The following is a 19,058-nucleotide window of genomic DNA, read 5'->3' as shown; positions in this document are numbered from 1 at the left end:
TAAGAGGAGGTATCAGAGAGTTGTCGCTGTGCCTTGGCCAGGTAGATGTCAGTACGCCAGACAACAACAGCTCCCCCCTTATCAGCAGGTTTTATAGTGAGGTTGGGATTGGTGCGGAGGGAGCGGAGAGCAGAGCATTCGGAAGGAGTGAGGTTGGAATTGGAACAGGGTGTGGTGAAGTCAAGACGGTTGATGTCCCATCGGCAATTAGCAATAAAGAGATCCACAGCAGGCAGTAGAGTGGGGTGTCCATGAAGAGGAGGAGGGTTGAAGACGGGAGAAAGGGTCATTGGTGGGGGTAGGAGAGTCCTTGTCAAAGAAGTAAGCTCGGAGACAGAGCCGCTGGAAGAAGAGTTCAGCGTCATGGCGTACGCAGAACTCACTGAGGTGTGGACGAAGAGGGACAAAGGTGAGGCCCTTAATGAGGACAGAGCGCTCTGCCTCAGAGAGTTGAAGGTCGGAGGGAATGGTAAAGACCCGGCACAGATGAGAGATGGGATCAGAGATGGGAGGGAAGCTGGTAGTGACAGTGGAGAAGGAAGGGTTAGGGTGAGAGGAAGATGGAGCCTCTGAGGGCCCAGGAGCTGACGATGGGATCTGAGGGAGAGGGATTTGCAGAGAGGTGGTGGGGGAAGGGGAGACGGGAGACACAATCGCAGCATGTGAAGACCCGGCCTGGAGTTCAAGGCTGGAGCCGCAGTCGGTGGTTGCACAATCGCTTTGAAGCTGTCCATGGTCGTTGGAACCCGCGTTGATGGTGCTGGAGTCCGGATTTTCAAAATGCCCTGGGTGGCTGGGGCAGCCGAGATCGACGGCCGGGGCCAATCCATGGCCGTTGGAACCCATGGTGATGGTGCTGGAGTCTGGATTTTCAAAATGCCCTGGGTCGAACATCTGTTGCCTTGCAGCTGTGCTCACTCATGGGGAAGGCTTTGGGAGTAAACCGCAAAGAAAAATCCAGTGCTGGAGTTCCCAAGACAGTGCTGAGCTGAGTTCAGCACTGACTGGCAACTCTTGTAACGCTGCTGGTGCCACAATGTACTGATTTCTGCCATTCCTCAGATTCTTAAGCTGGGTGAAGAGGGCAAGACTCTGCATGGGCAACAGCATCTTCTCCATATCACAGTGCCCTGGCTTGCACATCATGTAGACAAGTAGGACACAACATCCATGGTCAACACCACCAGAGAGCCTCAGCTCCTCCAGATTTATAGAAAATTCTCTATTAGTGATCAAGATATTAAAATTTCATTATATTTCCTGTGACAGATTGAATCACCTTGGAAGTGATTAATGTATTTTACAAAAATGAAAATTTGTTAAGTCAGATTCGGAAATGAAATTAATTTTAACAGATGGTTTATTATCAACTTATAAAATCTGTGATCCAATAACATTTTGATTAGAATGTTAATGGGAAAGAAGTCATTAAATCTGCTTGAGTGTAAATACAGGCATTGACAACACTATATGCAGCTCTGTCAGGATGCAAAACATCCTATCAGTGCAAAATTCCACATAACTCATTAAGTCTTGCAACATATCATCGTTCCAGTGACTTTTACAGGAACATGTTGTCAGTGATGAGCTAACTTATAAACAAATACAAACAGACATTATTTTAAACCATCGGTAATGGTATATTAAAAGTTTTTTCCTCATCACATATATTCTTTGGTCTGCAGAAATTGACAACAGATAATCAGATTAATAATGTCTGATTGCTCCAATGAAACAATGAAAGCCTCCATAAGACATAGGAACAGAATTAGGCCATTCAGCTCATCGAATCTGCTCTGCCACTCCATCATGGCTGATTTATTACCCACTCAAGGAAGCTGAAACTTTTGTTAAAATTTTTTTACTTCAAAGATCACTATGGCTGTACATTATAATCTTGCATATGCAATCATGTTATGAACTCATGGTTATGTTTATGTTCTTTCTCATGACGTTGGTCATGTTGGTGAGGTCAGATTTATGAACCACTAGTTGCTGTCTTGCAGATTATAAACTGGGCTCATCTCCATCAACCACAGTTGTCTATTTAATGAAGATATTCCCACACCATTGTAAAGAAAGGAGTTTCAGCCTTAAGACCCCACCACCACAAAGAATGTGTTATTTATCACTTTTAGAATAGCGTGCAGTTCAGAATTTGCAATGAACTATTTTTGTCTGTTAGATTACAAAAGGTTGGACAATTTGGATGATGTTGTTTTAGATTTGCAAGGAAATACAACAACATAACCTCTTGGTAATGTACACTTTTCCCAATATATCCCAAAGGCAACAACGTCAGTATTGGCCAAAAATCACAGACTATGATGACAGCAAACTATGAACTGAGGTATGTGGCCTGACAACAGTCCTGATCCACCTGGAACTGGTTTGAACTACTTGAGTTTGGAACGAACAATTGAAGTGACATTAGAAACAAATACTTATTTGATGGAAGAGCAATGAGGTAATGCTGCCTGCAGCCTTAGGCCAGATCGAATTGAAAGTGAAAACAGGCTAATTGGATAAGCCAGAACCAACAACAGTGAAAAATGACAGGTCAAACTAATAAAAACAGAGAATAAAAATGGAGGATATCGATTGAAGGAGAAGCAAAAACTCTGGAGACAAACCATCGTGGAAGTGGATGAGCCCATATTAGAAGCATGGAGATTACATTGCCATCAGATGGGAGCCTAGCCAACAGAAACTTCTAGTCCCAATTATTAATAGGAATGTTTCAGCTATTACTTGTGAATTTCCTCCTATGTATTCCACTGCCCATATATAAAACAGATTGGATGAAGCAGCACAATCTACAATTGGAAGAGATTCCACACTCCCCCCCCCCATCCGCCCCCACCAAGCCCATTTCCCACCATAACATTAATTGATCAAAATATTACAAAACAATATGATTTTTTATAATCTCTCCAGCAATTACAATCACCCATCAAACAACATTATGTTGGCAAGTAAGAATCCCAGTTAGCTGACCCACAAGTAGGTGCAATGCTTTTATTTTCTGGTGGTCTTCCCGTGTTCACTGACTGCAGAAATGAAAAGAAAACACAAAACTCCTGATTTCTCAGGAGTGATGTCATGATCCCAATCTGTATGCAGGATTATGCAGGATTATCTTTCATTACTGAAAGAAAGTATGGATTTAAGAAAATATACAGTATACCATGACAGTCAATGAATACAAATCACTTATCTCAAGGATTTTCTTTATATTATATATAGATAGATAGATAGATAGATAGATAGATAGATAGATAGATAGATAGATAGATAGATAGAGACAGATTTTTACCTGAAGTTCCTTCCATCAGATAATTGGATAATTGGACTGGGCATTTCTAGGGGCATTTAACTTTGGTAGAAATGTTACTTTCCAATCAGCATTCATGCATTGTTGATGCCATCAAATTATGAGATGTTAAAAAATGTTCTAAATTATGAAATATTTGGACTTTCAGAAGGCTTTTGACAAGGTGCCACACATGAGGCTTCTTACCAAGTTAAGAGAAAGCTAGTAGCATTGGCTGATTGGTAGGAGGCTATGAGTTAGTATAAAATGATTTTTTATGATTGAGATGATAGAATAGATGGCTTCGTTGCCAAGTTCGCAGATGATATAAAGACTGGTGGAGGAGCAAGTAGTGTCTTGGAAACAGGCAGGCTTCAGAAGGACTTAGATAGATTAGGAGAAAGTGCAAGGAAGTCACAAAAGAAATACAAAGTTGGAAAATGCATGGTTATGCACTTTAGTAGGAGAAATAAATGTGCAGATTATTTTCTAAAAGGGAGAAAATCTAAAAATCTGAGCTGCAAAGGGACTTGGGAGTCCTTGTGCAGAACACCCTAACAGTTAACTTGCAGATTGTGTCGGTGGTGAGGAAAGTAAATGTAATGTTAGCATTCTTTTCAAGTGGCCTAGAATACAAGAGCAGGGATGTATTGCTGAGGCTTTATAAGGCACTGGTGAGGCCTCACTTTGAGTATTGCGAACAGTTTTGGGCTCCACATCTGAGAAAAAATGTGCTGGCATTGGAGGGGTTTCAGAGGAGGTTCACAAGAATGATTCCAGGAATTAAAGAGTTATCATTTGATAGCTCTGGGTTAGTATTCATTGGAATTTAGAAGGATTGGGGGGGGGGGGGGAAGCATTGTTGAAATCTTTCGAATGTTGAAAGCCCCAGACAGAGTAGAAGTGAAAAGGATGTTTTCCATGGTGGGGGAGTCTAGGACAAGAGGACACAGCTTCAGGATAAAGGGGCATCCATTAAAATCAGGGATGCAGAGAAATTTCTTTAAACAGAGGGTGGTGAATTTGTGGAATTTATTACCACAGACAGCTGTGGAGGCCAGGTCATTGGGTATATTTGAGGCAGAGTGTGTTAAGTTCTTGTTTGGACATTGCATCAAATGTTATGGGGAGAAGGCTGGGAGTGGGGCTGAGGAGGGAAAAAAATCGATCAGCCATGATGGAATGGCAGAGCAGACTCAATGGGTGAAATGGGCTCATTCTGCTCCTATGTCTTATGGTCAATTTCTACATTAATAAATAACTAAACTTCACTAGTCAATAATCTCCTCTCTGGGATAGTAATGCTTTTTGCCCTTAAGGTGCATGGATTATTGCTATTTGTGAAGATAATGTATTCAGTACTTTTGACTACCTGCCACTGCTTTTCACTGCAAGAAAAATATTGCTCAGATCTCTTCCTGCATTATGGGCTTTGTAGTAATTTGGGTCACTTAGAACATGGGACTGGATGTGTGACATGAGTATGTGATGGCGGGTAACAGGCACATCCCCACCCCTTCCTGCAGCTTCTTAGTTCTCCAATGCCCATATCCTGCGGTGAGTAACTCATCTCCTAACACTCCAATGTCTTTTCATTATATGTAAATTGGCATACTTTCCACTTGATGGCATGAGAACGCATCCAGCAACACTCAAGAAGCTTGATACTATCAAAGACAAAACTTCTAGCTTGAATGACACCTCATCATCCACTAACACAACCATTCATTAAAGCCTCCATTATCAGTGAGCTGTAACCATTATCAGTAACCTCATAAATAAGGACCAGTAACTTTCTCCACTAAGACTTCTGAGTAAATGGCTCAATGAAATTTAAAGTTTAGCCAGATACCTTCAGATTTTTTTTTTGATAACAATAAAGAGGGAAGTTGATTCTGGACTTACTTGGTTGTTATAAAGCAAAGTCATTCCTTTTTGAGTAGCTGCAATTAGTTGATCAAGCTGGGGCACATTAACAATGCATTGAATATAATCATGTTTTCTTCTTTCTTCTGTTATAACAAAATCAATGGTTTCAGTAGAAATAATATTCATACGATATTACTATTTTCCTACATTTCCTACATATTCCTATATTTTCCAGAACTGGCTTGCCCGCAGAAGGCAAAGAGTGGTTGTAGACAGGTCATATTCTGCATGGAGGTCAGTTACCAGTGGTGTGCCTCAGGGATCTGTTCTGGTACCCCTGTTCTTCCTGATTTTTATAAATGATCTGGATGAAGAAGTGGAGGGATGGGTTAGTAAATTTGCTGATGACACAAAAGTTGGAGGTTTTTGTGGATAGTGTGGAGGGCTGTCAGAGGTCACAGAGGGACATTGATAGGATGCAAAACTGGTCTGAGAGTTGGCAGATAGAGTTCAACCAAGATAAGTGTGAGATGGTTCATTTTGGTAGGTCGAGTACGATGACAGAATATAGTATTAATGGTAGGACTCTTGGCTGTGTTAAGGATCAGAGGAATCTTGGGGTCTGAGTCCATAGGACACTCAAGGCTGCTGTGCAGGTTGACTCTGGTTAAGAAAGCATACGGTGCATTGACCTTCATCAATCTTGGGATTGAGTTTATGAGCCGAAAGGTAATGTTGCAACTATATAGGACCCTGGTCAGACCCCACTAGGAGAACTGTGCTCAGTTCTGATTGCCTCACTACAGGAAGGATGTGGAAACTATAGAAAGGGTGTAGAGGAGATTTACAAGGATGTTGCCTGGATTTGGGAATAGGCCTTCTGAGAATAGGTAGAGTGAACTTGGCCTTTTATCCTGGGAGCAACAGAGGATGAGAGGTGACCTGATAGAGGTGTACAAGATGATGAAAGTCATTGATTGTGTAGATAGTCAGAGGCTTTTTCCCAGGGTGGAAATGGCTAGCACGAGAGGGCACAGTTTTAAGGTGCTTGGAAGTACAAAGGCAATATCAGGGATAAGTTTTTTTTATGCAGAGAGTGGTGAGTGCTTGGAATAGGCTGTCAGCGATGGTGGTGGAGGCGGACATTATAGGATCTTTTAAGGGACTCCTGGATAGGTATATGGAGCTCAGAAAAATAGAGGGCTATGGGTAACCCTAGGTAATTACTCAGGTAAGAACATGTTCAGCACAGCTTTGTGGGCCAAAGGGCCTGTATCGTGCTGTAGCTTTTCTATGTTACTATGAAATTGCAGTGTCACAGTAGCGTTACAAGTGCACAAATATACAAATATTAGAAGAGAAGTAAGAACAGATAAAAAAATAAGTTACCTCAAACAATCTAACAGAAGGGGTTCATAATTTCCCTTTCTATAGGTTGACTTATTATAAAGCCAAATAGCCGAGGGTAAGAGGGACTTCATGTAGCTCTCTTTGGAGCATAGTTGCCTTAGTCAGTTACTAAGGGTACTCCTCTGCTCAGCCAAGGTGACATGCAGTGAGTGAGAAACTTTGCCCAGAATTGCCAGGATTTTCCATATGGCCATTCCAGTTCAAAGTCTGATAAATTTAACCCTTAGGATTTTGATAATGGAGGATTCAGTGATGATAATGACATTGATTGTCAGGGAGAAATAGCCAGGTTTTTCCTTGTCGGTTATTGCCATTGCCACATTGCGCAATCATCAGCTAATCCCCCTCTCTCAAACAACAGGGCAAATACACCAGGATCAGGAATGACCCAATTCCTCTAACTGCAGTCTTTGTCTTCGGTGAATGCAATGAGCTCCCATACTGGTAATCCCCACAAAATGCTACAAGTTATTGACAACCCTTTGTATTGTGAAGCTGCATAGTTTAAATCTGTTTTAAAATCTGTTTTCCATGGTGTTAATTGCATATCCGTGAATCAATTTCACAGTAGCATTTCACATCATCTGTACATGCTCCACATGTGTCATGGGTGTGTACAAATCACAGACCACACAACTGATCTAATGAGGCCATTAGGCAGCTTACAGTTCCCAATCTAGAAACAAAAGAACATTTCTTACTGCTGCCTTCTACAGCCAGGCCAAACAACTATAGGCTTATTCTTCCCATCTCCCCAAGTCCTCCACAATGTCACCTAGACAGGAAGGAAAAGTTTGACATACCTACTGCTCACGTTCCTCTTTCATTGGCAATACTGAAATATCCCATAGAAGCAAACACATTGAATGTGCACCATTGGTATTGCTGAGAATTCACCAGCTTCATGACTGCTTCTCTTAACTGGTGAGGAAATCTCGAACAGATACTTCAATGGCACACCAGAGTTAAGTCTGCTACACTAAAAAGATCCACCCAACCAGAACTGACATTCCACCCTTTCTATAGGACTCTCTCCACGCTTATTTTAAGAATTTGATTTTTGCATACAATGTAACACAAAGCTCACCATTGATACCTCACTATTATCTTAATAAAGTGGATTCTGGTTAATAGAGACATATCAGGACCAATACATTTAGGCCCAATTAAATGCCTGCCCCAACTAAACAAATTTTCATGAAAATAATTAAAAAGGTATTAAAAAAAGGCATAGTATCATTTAACTGAGCAACAAGTTATATATTTAAATGAAATACAGAACAGATTAGAACACTATCATGCAAATACAATACTATAAAACTGTGCAATAGTTCCTAATAGTTATCAAGGGAGGAATTCATCCAGTGTACGGTGTCATGTTCTTTTGATTGAATGTAGCTTAACAAAATCAGCACAATAATGGACTGCCTACATACAAAGCTTTCAACTATTGCATCCTCCAAAACTTCAATCTTCATTGTAACATTCAAGTTGATTGTCGATGCCTTCTAATTCTGCATGGCTCCTAACTTATGGAAGTAGTGAAATTGTTTTGTTTTCACTTCCTGCCATTTCTGGAATCTCCAAGCCTCAATGCTTGAAAATGCATTGAGCAAAAAAAAAATTCTGAATTGTCTTACTGCTCATTTCTCGCCAACTATCAGGGAGAAGAATCATTGCTTTTTGAACATAAACACGCATAACTGAAGTTATTTGAAAATTGTTCACTCTAAGCACGGTGTAGTATCCAAAAGCTACATGAGTCCACTCAACTGACACTAGTTAGAAACTGTTCAGCAACAGTTTCCTGTCCCAAGTAAGCAACATAATGTCCCAAATAGACAAAGTGAATGCCGGCTATTTTATCAATTATTTTTTATTCTTTAAAAATTGTCCCAAATAGGTAGCTTCCCCAATTAACCAATGGTGGAATTAACTGGAATCCACTGTACTAACCTATTCTACCACCTGGAAGGCAAGATACAGAGTTGCATAGCATTATTTGTCAACAGTGATTAAATACTTTAAATAATTAACTACTAGATAACTAATAACTAAGAATTATGTTGAAATCCTTTGCATTACCTTCTCTCAATTCAACACATTGTCGCCTTGGAAGCAAAAATACTGGTATTTCTTTCATGATATCCTGTCCTTCAGATGGAAAATACCCAAAAAGCTGCAAAAAAATCAATACAGATAAAACATTTTTCTTATAAATTTCATTATTATTATAATATAATTATAACATTTTATTTCTAACAAAACGACAAGTCCTCTAAATCCTAATCAGGTTCAATCGTAACAATATTCAATAAACTTTCTCTGCATTATCGAGAGTCAATGTTATTCATAGCTGTACTAGCTGCAAACTGTAATCAAAAGATTATTATGGAGAGATCGGCGCTAAATTGCACATTACTGAAAAACAAGTTCAGATTTAATGAAATGCTTAACCTGCATGTATTCACCAGGATCAGATAGCACACAAAATTCAATTCCCATCCATTAATCACCATGGCTTAGTGGGAACTTCAAGGATTTAGAAGCTTTTATAAACCAACAGAAGGCAATTAAATAAAATAATGAGAAAAGATGAAATATGAAAATAAGCTAGCCAGTAATATAAAAGAGGATATCAAAAGTTTTATCAGATACATAAAGACTAAAAGAGAGGTGACGAGTGGATATTGGACCACTGGAAAATGATGCTAGAGATGTAGTAAAGGGAGACAAAGAAATGACCAAAGAACTTAATATATTTTGCATTACTGTATTCTTCACTGAGGAAGACATCAGGAGAATGCCAGCAATTTGAGATTGCTAGGTGGCAGAACTGAGTGTATTTGCCATTAAGGAAAAGGTGCTTGAAAAGCTGAAAGTTCTGAAGATAGGTACGTCACCTGGAACAGATGGACTACAGCCCAGGGTTCTGAAAGGAAAGCAGTAGCTGAAGAGATTGTTGAGGCATTGGTAGTGATCTTTCAAAAGTCACTAGATTCTGGAATGGTTCCCAATGATAGAAAATTGTAAATGTCACTGCACTCTTTATGCTGGGCGGGAGGCAAAATCAGGCAATTATAGGCCGGTTAGACTGACTTCAATGGCTAGGAAGATGTTGTAATCAATTATTAAGGATGAGGCTTCAGGGTACTTGGAGGCATGTGATGAAATAGGCCAAAATTGTTCTTCTTTTAAAAGCGGAAATCTTGCATATCAAATTTGTTGGATTTCTTTGAGGAACTAAAAGTCAGGATGGACAGAGGATAATCTCTGAACATTGTTTACTTGGATTTTCAGAAGGCCTTTGACAAGATACCGCACTTGAGGCTGTTAAACAAGATAAAAGGTAGGATACGAGGATGGATAGATGACTGGCTGACTGGCAAAGAGTAGGAATAAAGGGACACACAAAAATTGCTGGAGGAAGTCAGGGGGGCAGGCAGCATCTACGGAAAAGAATAAACAGTCAAAATTTCAGGCCCAGTCCCTTCATCTGGACTGGAAATAAGATGAGAAGTCAGAGTGAAGAAGATGAGGGGAGGGGAGGAAGAAGTACAAGGTGGTAGGTAATAGGTGAAACCTGGAGAAATAAAGAACAGGGAAGTTGATTGGTGAAAGATAAAGGACTGGAGAAGAGGGAATCTGATAGGAGAGGACAGAAGGTCATGGGAGAAAGGGAAGGGGAAGGAGCACAGAGGGAGGTGATGGGCAGGTGAGGAGATAAGATGAGAGAGGGATGTGGGAATGGAGGAATGATAAAGGTGGGGGACCATCACTGGAAGTATGAGAAGTAGAATTGAAATGGGCGGCCACCAAGAGATCCCGCTTTGTCTGGCAGATGGAGCGTAGTTTCTCGGTGAAGCAGTCTCCCAATCTCACCAATATACAGGAGGGCCCACTAGAAGTACTGGATACTCTAGATGACCCCAACATACTTGCAGGTGAAGTGTTGCCTCACCTGGAAGGACATTTGGGGCCCTGAATAGAGGTGAGGGACTGTGTGTAGGGGCAGGTGTAGCACTTGTTCCACTTGCAAGGATAAGTACCAGGAGGGAGGTCAGTGGGGAGCAACAAATTGTCAAGGGAGTTGCATAGGGAGTGCTCTCTGCGGAAAGCAGAAGGTGGGGATAGAGAGAAAGATGAGCTTGGTGGTGGGACTCCATTGGAGATGGCAGAAGTTACAGAGAATTATGTGCTGGGTGTGGAGGTTATTGGAGTTGTAGGTGAGGACAAGAGGAAGCTATCGCCTGTGTGGTGATGGGAAGATGGGAAGAGGGAAAATGTGCACAAAATGGAAGAGATGCAAGTGAGGGCAGCACTGATGGTTGAGGAAGGAAAGCCCCTTTCTTTGGTGAAGGAGGACCACCTCATTGGTTCTGGAATGAAAAGACTAATTTTGAGAGCTGATGCAGCAGTTAGAGGAAATGACAGAACAGGTTGGCATTTTTACAAGTGACAGGGTGGGAAGTGGTTTAGTCCAGATAGCTGAGAGAATCAGTAGGTTTATAAAAGATATCAGTAGACAAATCAAATCTAGAGACAGAGAGATGGAGAAAGAGAGGGAGGTGTTGGAAATGAACCAGGTAAATTTGAGAGCAGGTTGGAAGTTGTAGGCAAAGTTCATGAAATCAACAAGCTCAGCATGGGTGCAGGAAGCAACACCAATGCAGTTGTTGATATACGACAGGAAAAGTTGTAGAGTGATACTGGTATAGGCTTGAAACATAAATTGTTCCATGTAGATGAAAAAAAAAAACAGGGATAGCTAGGGCCCACGTGAGTGCCTATGGCTACACCTTTTGTTTGAAGGAAGTGGGAGGAGCTGAAGGAGAAATTATTGAGAGTGAGAATGATAGTGGAGAGGATAAGATTGGGTCTGTTGTCTAGAACGAAGCAGAAAGCTTTGAGGCCCCCCTGATGCTGGATGGGGAGATATAGGGACTAGACACTCATGGTGAAAATGAGAAGATTGGGTCATGGAAACTTGAAGACATTGAAACATCCAAAGTGTGTGAAGAGTCATAGATGCAGGGACTGAACCGGGGGGATGAAACAGAATCAAGATATGCAACTATAAATTTCATGGTACAGGAACATGCAGAGACAATGATTCTATCTGGACAGGCAGATTTGTGGGTAGGAGGTAGAAATGGGAGGTGCGGGGTAAGGGAACTATGAGATTGATGACAGAGGATGGTAGATCTCCAGAGTTAATAAGGTCACTGATGATGTGGGTGAAAATGGCCTTGTACTCCTTTGTGGGATCCTGGTTCACGGGGCAAGTAAGAGGAGGTATCTGAAAGTTGTCACCTGGCCTCAACAAGATAAGTCCGCCAGACTACTACAGCTCCATTATCTGTGTGTTTGATAGTGTGGTTAAGATTAGTGTAGAGAGAGTGGAGATCAGAGCATTTGGAAGGAGTGAGGTTAGAATTGGAAAGCAGAGTGGTAAAGTCGAGACAGTTGATGCCTCATTGGCAGTTAGCAATGAAAAGATCCAGAGCAGGAAGAAGACCAGAGTGGGGTGTTCAGGAAGAGGAGGAGCGTTGAAGACAGGAGAAGATTCCTCTCTCCAATTCTAACCTCACTCCTTCAGTATAAGAAGCCTCCAATCTGATGGCATGAACATCGATTTCTCAAACTTTTGGTAATTGCTCCCCCCTTCACCATTCCCATTTCCCCCTCTCACCTTACCTCCTTACCTGCCGATCACCTTCCTCTGTGCTCCTTTCCCAACCCTTTCTTCCATGATCTTCTATCCTTTCCAATCAATTCCCCCTGTTCCAGCCCTTTATTGCTTTCACCAATCAATTTCCCAGCTCATTACTTCACAACTCCCCCTCGCCTGCTTTCACCTATCACCTACCACCTTGTATGTCCTCCTCCCCACTTTCTTGCTCTGACTTGTCATCTATCTTTCCAGTCCTGGTGAAAGGTTTCGGCCCCAGACATCAACTGTTTACTCTTTTCCATAGATGCTGCTTGGCCTGACGAGTTCCTCCAGCATTCTGTGTTTTGCGTGGATTTCCAGCATCTGCAAATCTTCTTGTATTTGGGAACAAAGGGAGCTTTTCCAGATGGGTCAGTTTGGGGACTGCTTCCTTTCACATTATACATCAGAGATTTGAATGACAGAATTGATGGCTTTATGGCTTAATTTGTGGACGATCCCAAGATACGTGGAGGTGCATGTAGTGTTCAGGAAGCAGGGAGTCTGTAAAAAGAACTTAATACAGTTTAGGATAATGAGCAAAGAAGTGACAGGTGGAAAATTGTGTAGGAAAGTGTATGATCATGCATTTTGGCAGAAGGAATAAAGGTGCAAACTATATTCTAAATGGGGATAAAATTCAGAAATCAGAGGTGGACAGGGAATTGGGTGTTCCTTTGCAGGATTCCCTAAATGTTAACTTACAATTTCAGTCAGTGTTAAGGAAGATAATTGTAATGTTAGCACTCATTTCGAGATAACTAAAATATAAAAGAAGGATGTAATGCAGAGGTCTTATAAGGCATTGGTCAGATCTCACTTGTAACATTACCGGCAGTTTTTGGTTCCTTATCTAAGAACGGATGTGCTGATATTGGAGAGGGTCACAAGAATGATTCTGGGAATACAAGAGTTAATGTATGAGGAGCTTTTAAATGGCTCTGGGCCTGTACTCACCGGAGGATAATAGGGGATCTCATAGTATTTTATCAAATATTGAACAACGTAGATGAAGTGGATATGGAGTGAATGTGTCCCATAGTCGGTGAGTCTCGCACCAAAGAACACACCATGAGCATAGAAGGATGTCCTTTAGAGAAGAGATGAGGTGCAATTTCTTCAGCCAAAGAATGTTGAATCTGTGGTATTCATTGTCACATATGGCAGTGGAGAACAAGTCAATGGATATATTTAAAGTGGAGGTTGACAGGTTCTTGATTAGTAAGGATATCAAAGGTTATGGGAAGGAGGCAGGAGAATAGGGGTGAGAGGGATAATAAATCAGTCATGGCGGAATAGTGGAGTAGACTCGATGGGCCAAATGGCCAAATTCCGCTCTTATACCTTATTGCTTTATAGTCTTATAGACTTCAGAATAAATAGGCTGCCTTTGTTCCAGAGGTTGGTTTGAACATCGCAGCCAGTGACCAAACACAACACCTACCCCTTTTTTAAAAAAGGTCAGAAGATATTTACCAGTGAATCATTAGGAAATTACTAAGCAGTTCTTTTAATTGCAAAATAAAATTCTTGAAGTGAATAATGAATCCACTCTGTGAAACAAATGAAAAAAAAAACAGAAACATTAAAACAGACACACTGTTTAATTATATATAAGTTAATTTCTGTGAGAAAATTTCAGAGGAAAGTATTTGCCATTATTTCAGACAATAATAAAAAATAGTATATTAAATCCACAAATATTAATAATCATTAGTCTAAAATAAAATGAAGTTTATTATGAAATCTTTATTTCATATAAATATTTCAAGTTCAAAACAAAAATGGACAATCACATACAACATTAAAGATAGCTAGAGCAAGTTATAAATTACAGAAATAAATAAAATCATTTTAAACAGCTTGATATTAACTGAGCTTCAGCCCAAGCCCAGTTAACATTGGAGTCAACATTGTATGTTCTCATTGGACAAGTCAATATCTCTTTCTATCCTATGTTTTTCCAAGGATCTTACATTAGATGTTTATATGGTGCACACATTAACATAGCCACAAAGTATACTACAAAATCTGAATAATGCCAATATTGCATTATTTAAATATCAGTGTCCATCCTTTTCATTAAGTAATCTTCATCAAGTTGTGATAGGATCTTTCATGGGACTCCTGGATAGGTACATGGAGCTTAGAAAAATAGAGGGCTACGGGTAACCCTAGGTAATTTCTAAAGTTAGGACATATTCAGCACAGCCTTGTGGGCCGAAGGGCCTGTGTTGTGCAGTAGGTTTCCTATGTTTCTAAGACAGCTGAACCTGACATTTTGAGATTAAATATAATTACCCTAATGTAATGAAACAAAATATACACTTGCATAATAGTATAAAAATAAAAATGTTCTTCATTACAAAAAGTATTGTCATAAAACTTACTTCAGTCCAGTCAACAAGTGCATCCAAATGGCTACTAATCTTCTTAAAAACACCTTTTACAGATTCACTTTTCAATTCGTCATTGAAGAGATATTGAACTGCATCATGAAACTGATCATATGTCATTGGGTCTAGTAAGAAAATTAAATAAGTACACTGAAACATATATTCATACATAAATATATTTCACATGAATGATTTTGTATGCTTGACATAAAAGCACAGAAAATATCAGAAATATTAAGTAGGTCATGAAGGAACTGTGGAATAAAACAGAGGTCATATTTATTAAGTTTCATGAGAAAGGGAAAGTTTAAAGCATAACATACTTTAGGTAGCTGATGCATATCTCAAATGCTGCTTATGCTACCACTGACGCCAGGCAGACAATCTTTGAAGTGTATTGATAATAGCGGGGATCGGTCACTCGTCTTGTAAAGGCACTGCTCGAAAGAAGGCAATGGAAAACCACTTCTATAGAAAAATTTGCCAAGAATAATCATGGTCATGGAAAGACCATGATCGCCCACGTCTTATGACATGGCACATAATGAATCATGAAACTGATGGGTGACAGCACAGAATGAAGAATGATGATAGAGGATAAACTGCTGTATTAATGAACAAAGAAACAAACTTTGTAAGGAACTCAGCAGGTCATGCAGCAGCAGTGGAGGCAACATTATGAGTTGAGACCCTAAATAGTGTAGAGGGGAGATAGGGAGGTGAAGAAATAGAGGATGGGCAGATGGAGCAAGGATAAAGAGGGGAGAATGGAAGCAGAAACAAGAGGCTGGATGTGATTATTGGAGCCAATGAAGGGTTGCAGACAATGGAATCCGATAATAAAGGAAGACATTGAGTGGAACCAGATAAAAGAGGAATCGTGACAGATGAGAAAAGTAGGGGCAGAGGGTAGGAAACTGACAGTGTTGAGTGTGTGGCTACTAAGCACACTTAACTAGGTGGAGAAGATACTAGGCAACGTTGTGTGGATGGAAAGAATTGCACACGTGAGAGGATTAACATGGATCAGAAGGAAAAAAATTGGAACAGAAAGCGTGGGGTGCAGTTTACCTGAAATGAGAGAATTTAGTGCTTTTCCTGTCAAGTTGTAGACTACCCAAATGGAATATGAAGATGCAGTTCACCTGATTTGGAATGGTTTCACCCTGGCAGTACAGGAAGTAGAAGGCAACAGGCTAGTGTGGGAGTGGGGTGTCTGTATCCATTATCCAAATTGCTTATCAGCCTGTCACCCTGTTCACCTTTGATATGGTGCAATTTTATTTTTCAAAGATATTTACCAAACAATTCTAGGAAATTAAATTTGTTAAGCTGGCATTCAACATGAGGTAATAAATTGGATTAGACATTAGTTTCACAGGAGAAGCCAGGGAGTGGTAGCAAATGGTTGTCTCTCTGACTAGAGGCCTGTATCTAGTGGCGTGCTGCGGGGATCATTTCTGCGTATGTTGGTGTTTGTCGTCTGGAAGATAATGTAGTAAACTAGATAAGCAAATCTGCAGATGACACCAAGATTGGGGGTGAAGTGGACAGTGAGGAAGCTTGCAGTGGGATATGGACCAGCTGGAAAAATGGGCTGAAAAAAGGCAAACAGAATTTTACAAGCAAATAGAGTGTGATGTGCTGCACTTTGGGAAGGAAAACCAGGGTAGGCCATTGAGAAGTGTAGAAGAACAAAAGGATCTGGGAATATAGATCCATACGTAGTTCTTTGAAAGTGATGTTACAGGTAGATAAGGTTGTAAATAAACCTTTTGGCACGTTGGGCTTCATAGAGTTACAATGCTATGTTGAAGATGCACAAGACATTGGTGAGGCTTAATTTGGAGTTTTGTGTCCAGTTTTGGTCACCTACCTACAGGAGAGATGGCAATAAGATTGAAAGAGTGCAGAGAAAGCTGACAAGGGTCTTACCAAGTCTTGAGGGCCTGAGTTATAGGGAAAGGTTGAATAGGTTAGGATTTTATCCCCTAGAATAGGAGAATGAGGGGCGATAGAGGTATACAAAATTACGAGTGAATACAAATGCAAGCCGGCTTTTTTGCACTGAGATTGGATGAGACTAGAACTAGAGGTCATTGGTTAAGGGTGAAAGGTGATATGTTTAAGGGGAACATGAGAGTGAACTTCTTTGCTCAGAGGGTGATGAGAGTGTGGAATGAACTGCCAGTTGAAGTGGTGGATGCAGGTTTGATTTCAACGCTTAAGCAAAATTTGGATAGGTACATAGATTGGAGGAATATGATGGGATATGGTACTGGTGCAGATTAATATTTCGACATTGACTAGATGGGATAAAGGACCTGTTTACTTACTGTAGTGTCCTATGACTCTAAGGATGTCCCTTTAGAACAGAGATGAGGACAAATTTTTTCAGGCCGATGGTGGTGAATCTGTGGAATTTATTGCCACGGATGGCTGTGGAAGCCAAATCATGAAGTATATTTAAAACAGAGGTTTATAGGTTCTTGATTAGTCAGAGTGTCAAAGGTTACAGGGGGAGAGAACATTGAACAGCTCAGCGCAGGAACAATGTTGTGCAAAGCAAATAAAATTAGTAATCAAATGGCCAACTAAACTAATTTCTTCTGGCTATAGAATGTCTATATCCTTCTATTTTCCTCACAATCATGTGGCTATCTGAGCTCACTCTCTGACCAGTTTCAATATAAGTTTCTGACTTTTGAACTCAATTTCTCGACTAATGAAGGCTACCTTGCCAGTGCCTTCTTAACCATCATATCAACCGATGTTGACATTTTCAGGGAGCTATGAACTTGGACCTCAAAATCCTTCTGTTTCTCATGCTTCACAGTGTACTGTCTCTTTACTTTTGACCTACCAAGGTGCAACATCTCATATTTGGCCAGGTTAGACTTCACTTCATGAGTGGAATTAATTGGCCTGAATTTAACTCAATCCTTTAAGGGGGTAGGGATTAATAGATATAAGCACTGAAGATGTCAGATCTAAAGAGGGTCACTGAGAAGAATAGACTACATGACTCTGTGACTCAATTCAATATTGGACAGTAAAATTTCATTTTAGCAAAGCATCACTGTCTATTTCAAAACACCATGATAATCAAAATATTATTAACATTATATTATTTCTTATAGCTGTAAATGAAAGTCATCAGTTTCAGGTGCTTCATGTGACTGTGTTGCAAACCATTCATTGTTTATTTGGTCCCACTCTTAAATTATGTGAATTTAATGATGGAGTTCATTTGAAAAAATAAACAAGAAATATACAGAATTTAAAAAAATCTTTAAAATGTCAACCTCTTTCCTAGAACTGCCGGCAAAGAATAGTAAAGGCCAGGGATTAGCTAAGTCATAAAGACACAAAAAAAGGAAAAGATTACCTCAGCCAACTCAAAAAGTGCGTAAGACATGGCTACACTTGGCGAAGAGCCATGAAATACATCAACTTAGCACCACTGAAGATAATCTACAAAATCAAGCAATTCAATCGCAAAATGTTGACCTCAGCATTTATTTGTAGAAAATAGAAATTTTCAGTGATAATAAATAAGCAGCTAAGTTTGCACCAATCTAATCAAAAGGCCTTCATTGTGGCTGTGTAGAAATGCTCACCAAAATCTGCCATCTTTTTAATGTTTTCACTGTCTTTTATATTCTGCACCATCACCGCCATCATTTGGTAGAAGCTGTCCACTCGCTCCTTGAATGTGGGCAAAACAAACGGGTCTTCCAGATCCTGGCTTGTAAATCTCTCCACCGACATTAGTACCTGAAAGTTTCAAATGCCCTTTGCCTTTAAAAAAACGTCCTGAAACTGTAAGATTTCAGCAAACTCCCTGCCCGCTGTGTGGGCTAAGTGCAATGTTGGGAAATGGAATTATGAATGCCGAAGATCTGGGGACAGCCATGACCAGGTGAAGGCTGTGCTGTTTCCCTGGCAACTAATTATATGGCAACTTGTCCTGTCAATTGTCACATCAGCACCAGCCATGACATCAGTGCCATTGTGACATTGTGTCAATAGGCAAGGAATGGAAGGCTGAGGCTAACTTGGTGGATGCTCATCAACATTACCCCCTTAAAAAGACTCTCATCCATAATATTGTGTCTAATGCAGAAGCCCAACACAGTCTACACAGTGAAGGTGTTGTACTGGCCTTTTAACCTACTCTGCGATCAATCTCGTCCATTATCCTCCATTTTTCTTTCATCCATGAGCGCATCAAAGAGTCTCTTAAATATCCATAATGTAACCACCTATACCACCACTCTCATGTACAAAATATGCCTCTGAAATCTCCCCTAAATTTTCCACCACTCTCCTAAATGTTGGCATGAAGGCATTGAAA

At 40.3% G+C, this 19,058-nt stretch overlaps 1 protein-coding gene across 1 annotated transcript in view; it reads right to left on the bottom strand.

Annotated features, from left to right (window-relative positions):
- The window catches only part of LOC132403322 (WD repeat-containing protein 64-like), a 129,568-nt gene extending 111,096 nt beyond the window's left edge, over positions 1-18,472 (bottom strand). The window contains exons 1-4 of the mRNA XM_059986773.1: positions 18,322-18,472; positions 14,696-14,826; positions 8,678-8,771; positions 5,219-5,325 (exon numbers count right to left, since the gene is read on the bottom strand). Of these exons, the coding sequence (XP_059842756.1) occupies positions 5,219-5,325; positions 8,678-8,771; positions 14,696-14,826; positions 18,322-18,472 (483 nt within the window). The remainder of the gene's footprint in view (positions 1-5,218; positions 5,326-8,677; positions 8,772-14,695; positions 14,827-18,321) is intronic.
- Positions 18,473-19,058: the final 586 nt, after the last annotated feature.

The sequence above is a fragment of the Hypanus sabinus genome, chromosome 12 (genome assembly GCF_030144855.1).
Source record: "Hypanus sabinus isolate sHypSab1 chromosome 12, sHypSab1.hap1, whole genome shotgun sequence".
Lineage (NCBI taxonomy): Eukaryota > Metazoa > Chordata > Chondrichthyes > Myliobatiformes > Dasyatidae > Hypanus > Hypanus sabinus.
This window is presented reverse-complemented; position numbering and strand designations above follow the sequence as displayed.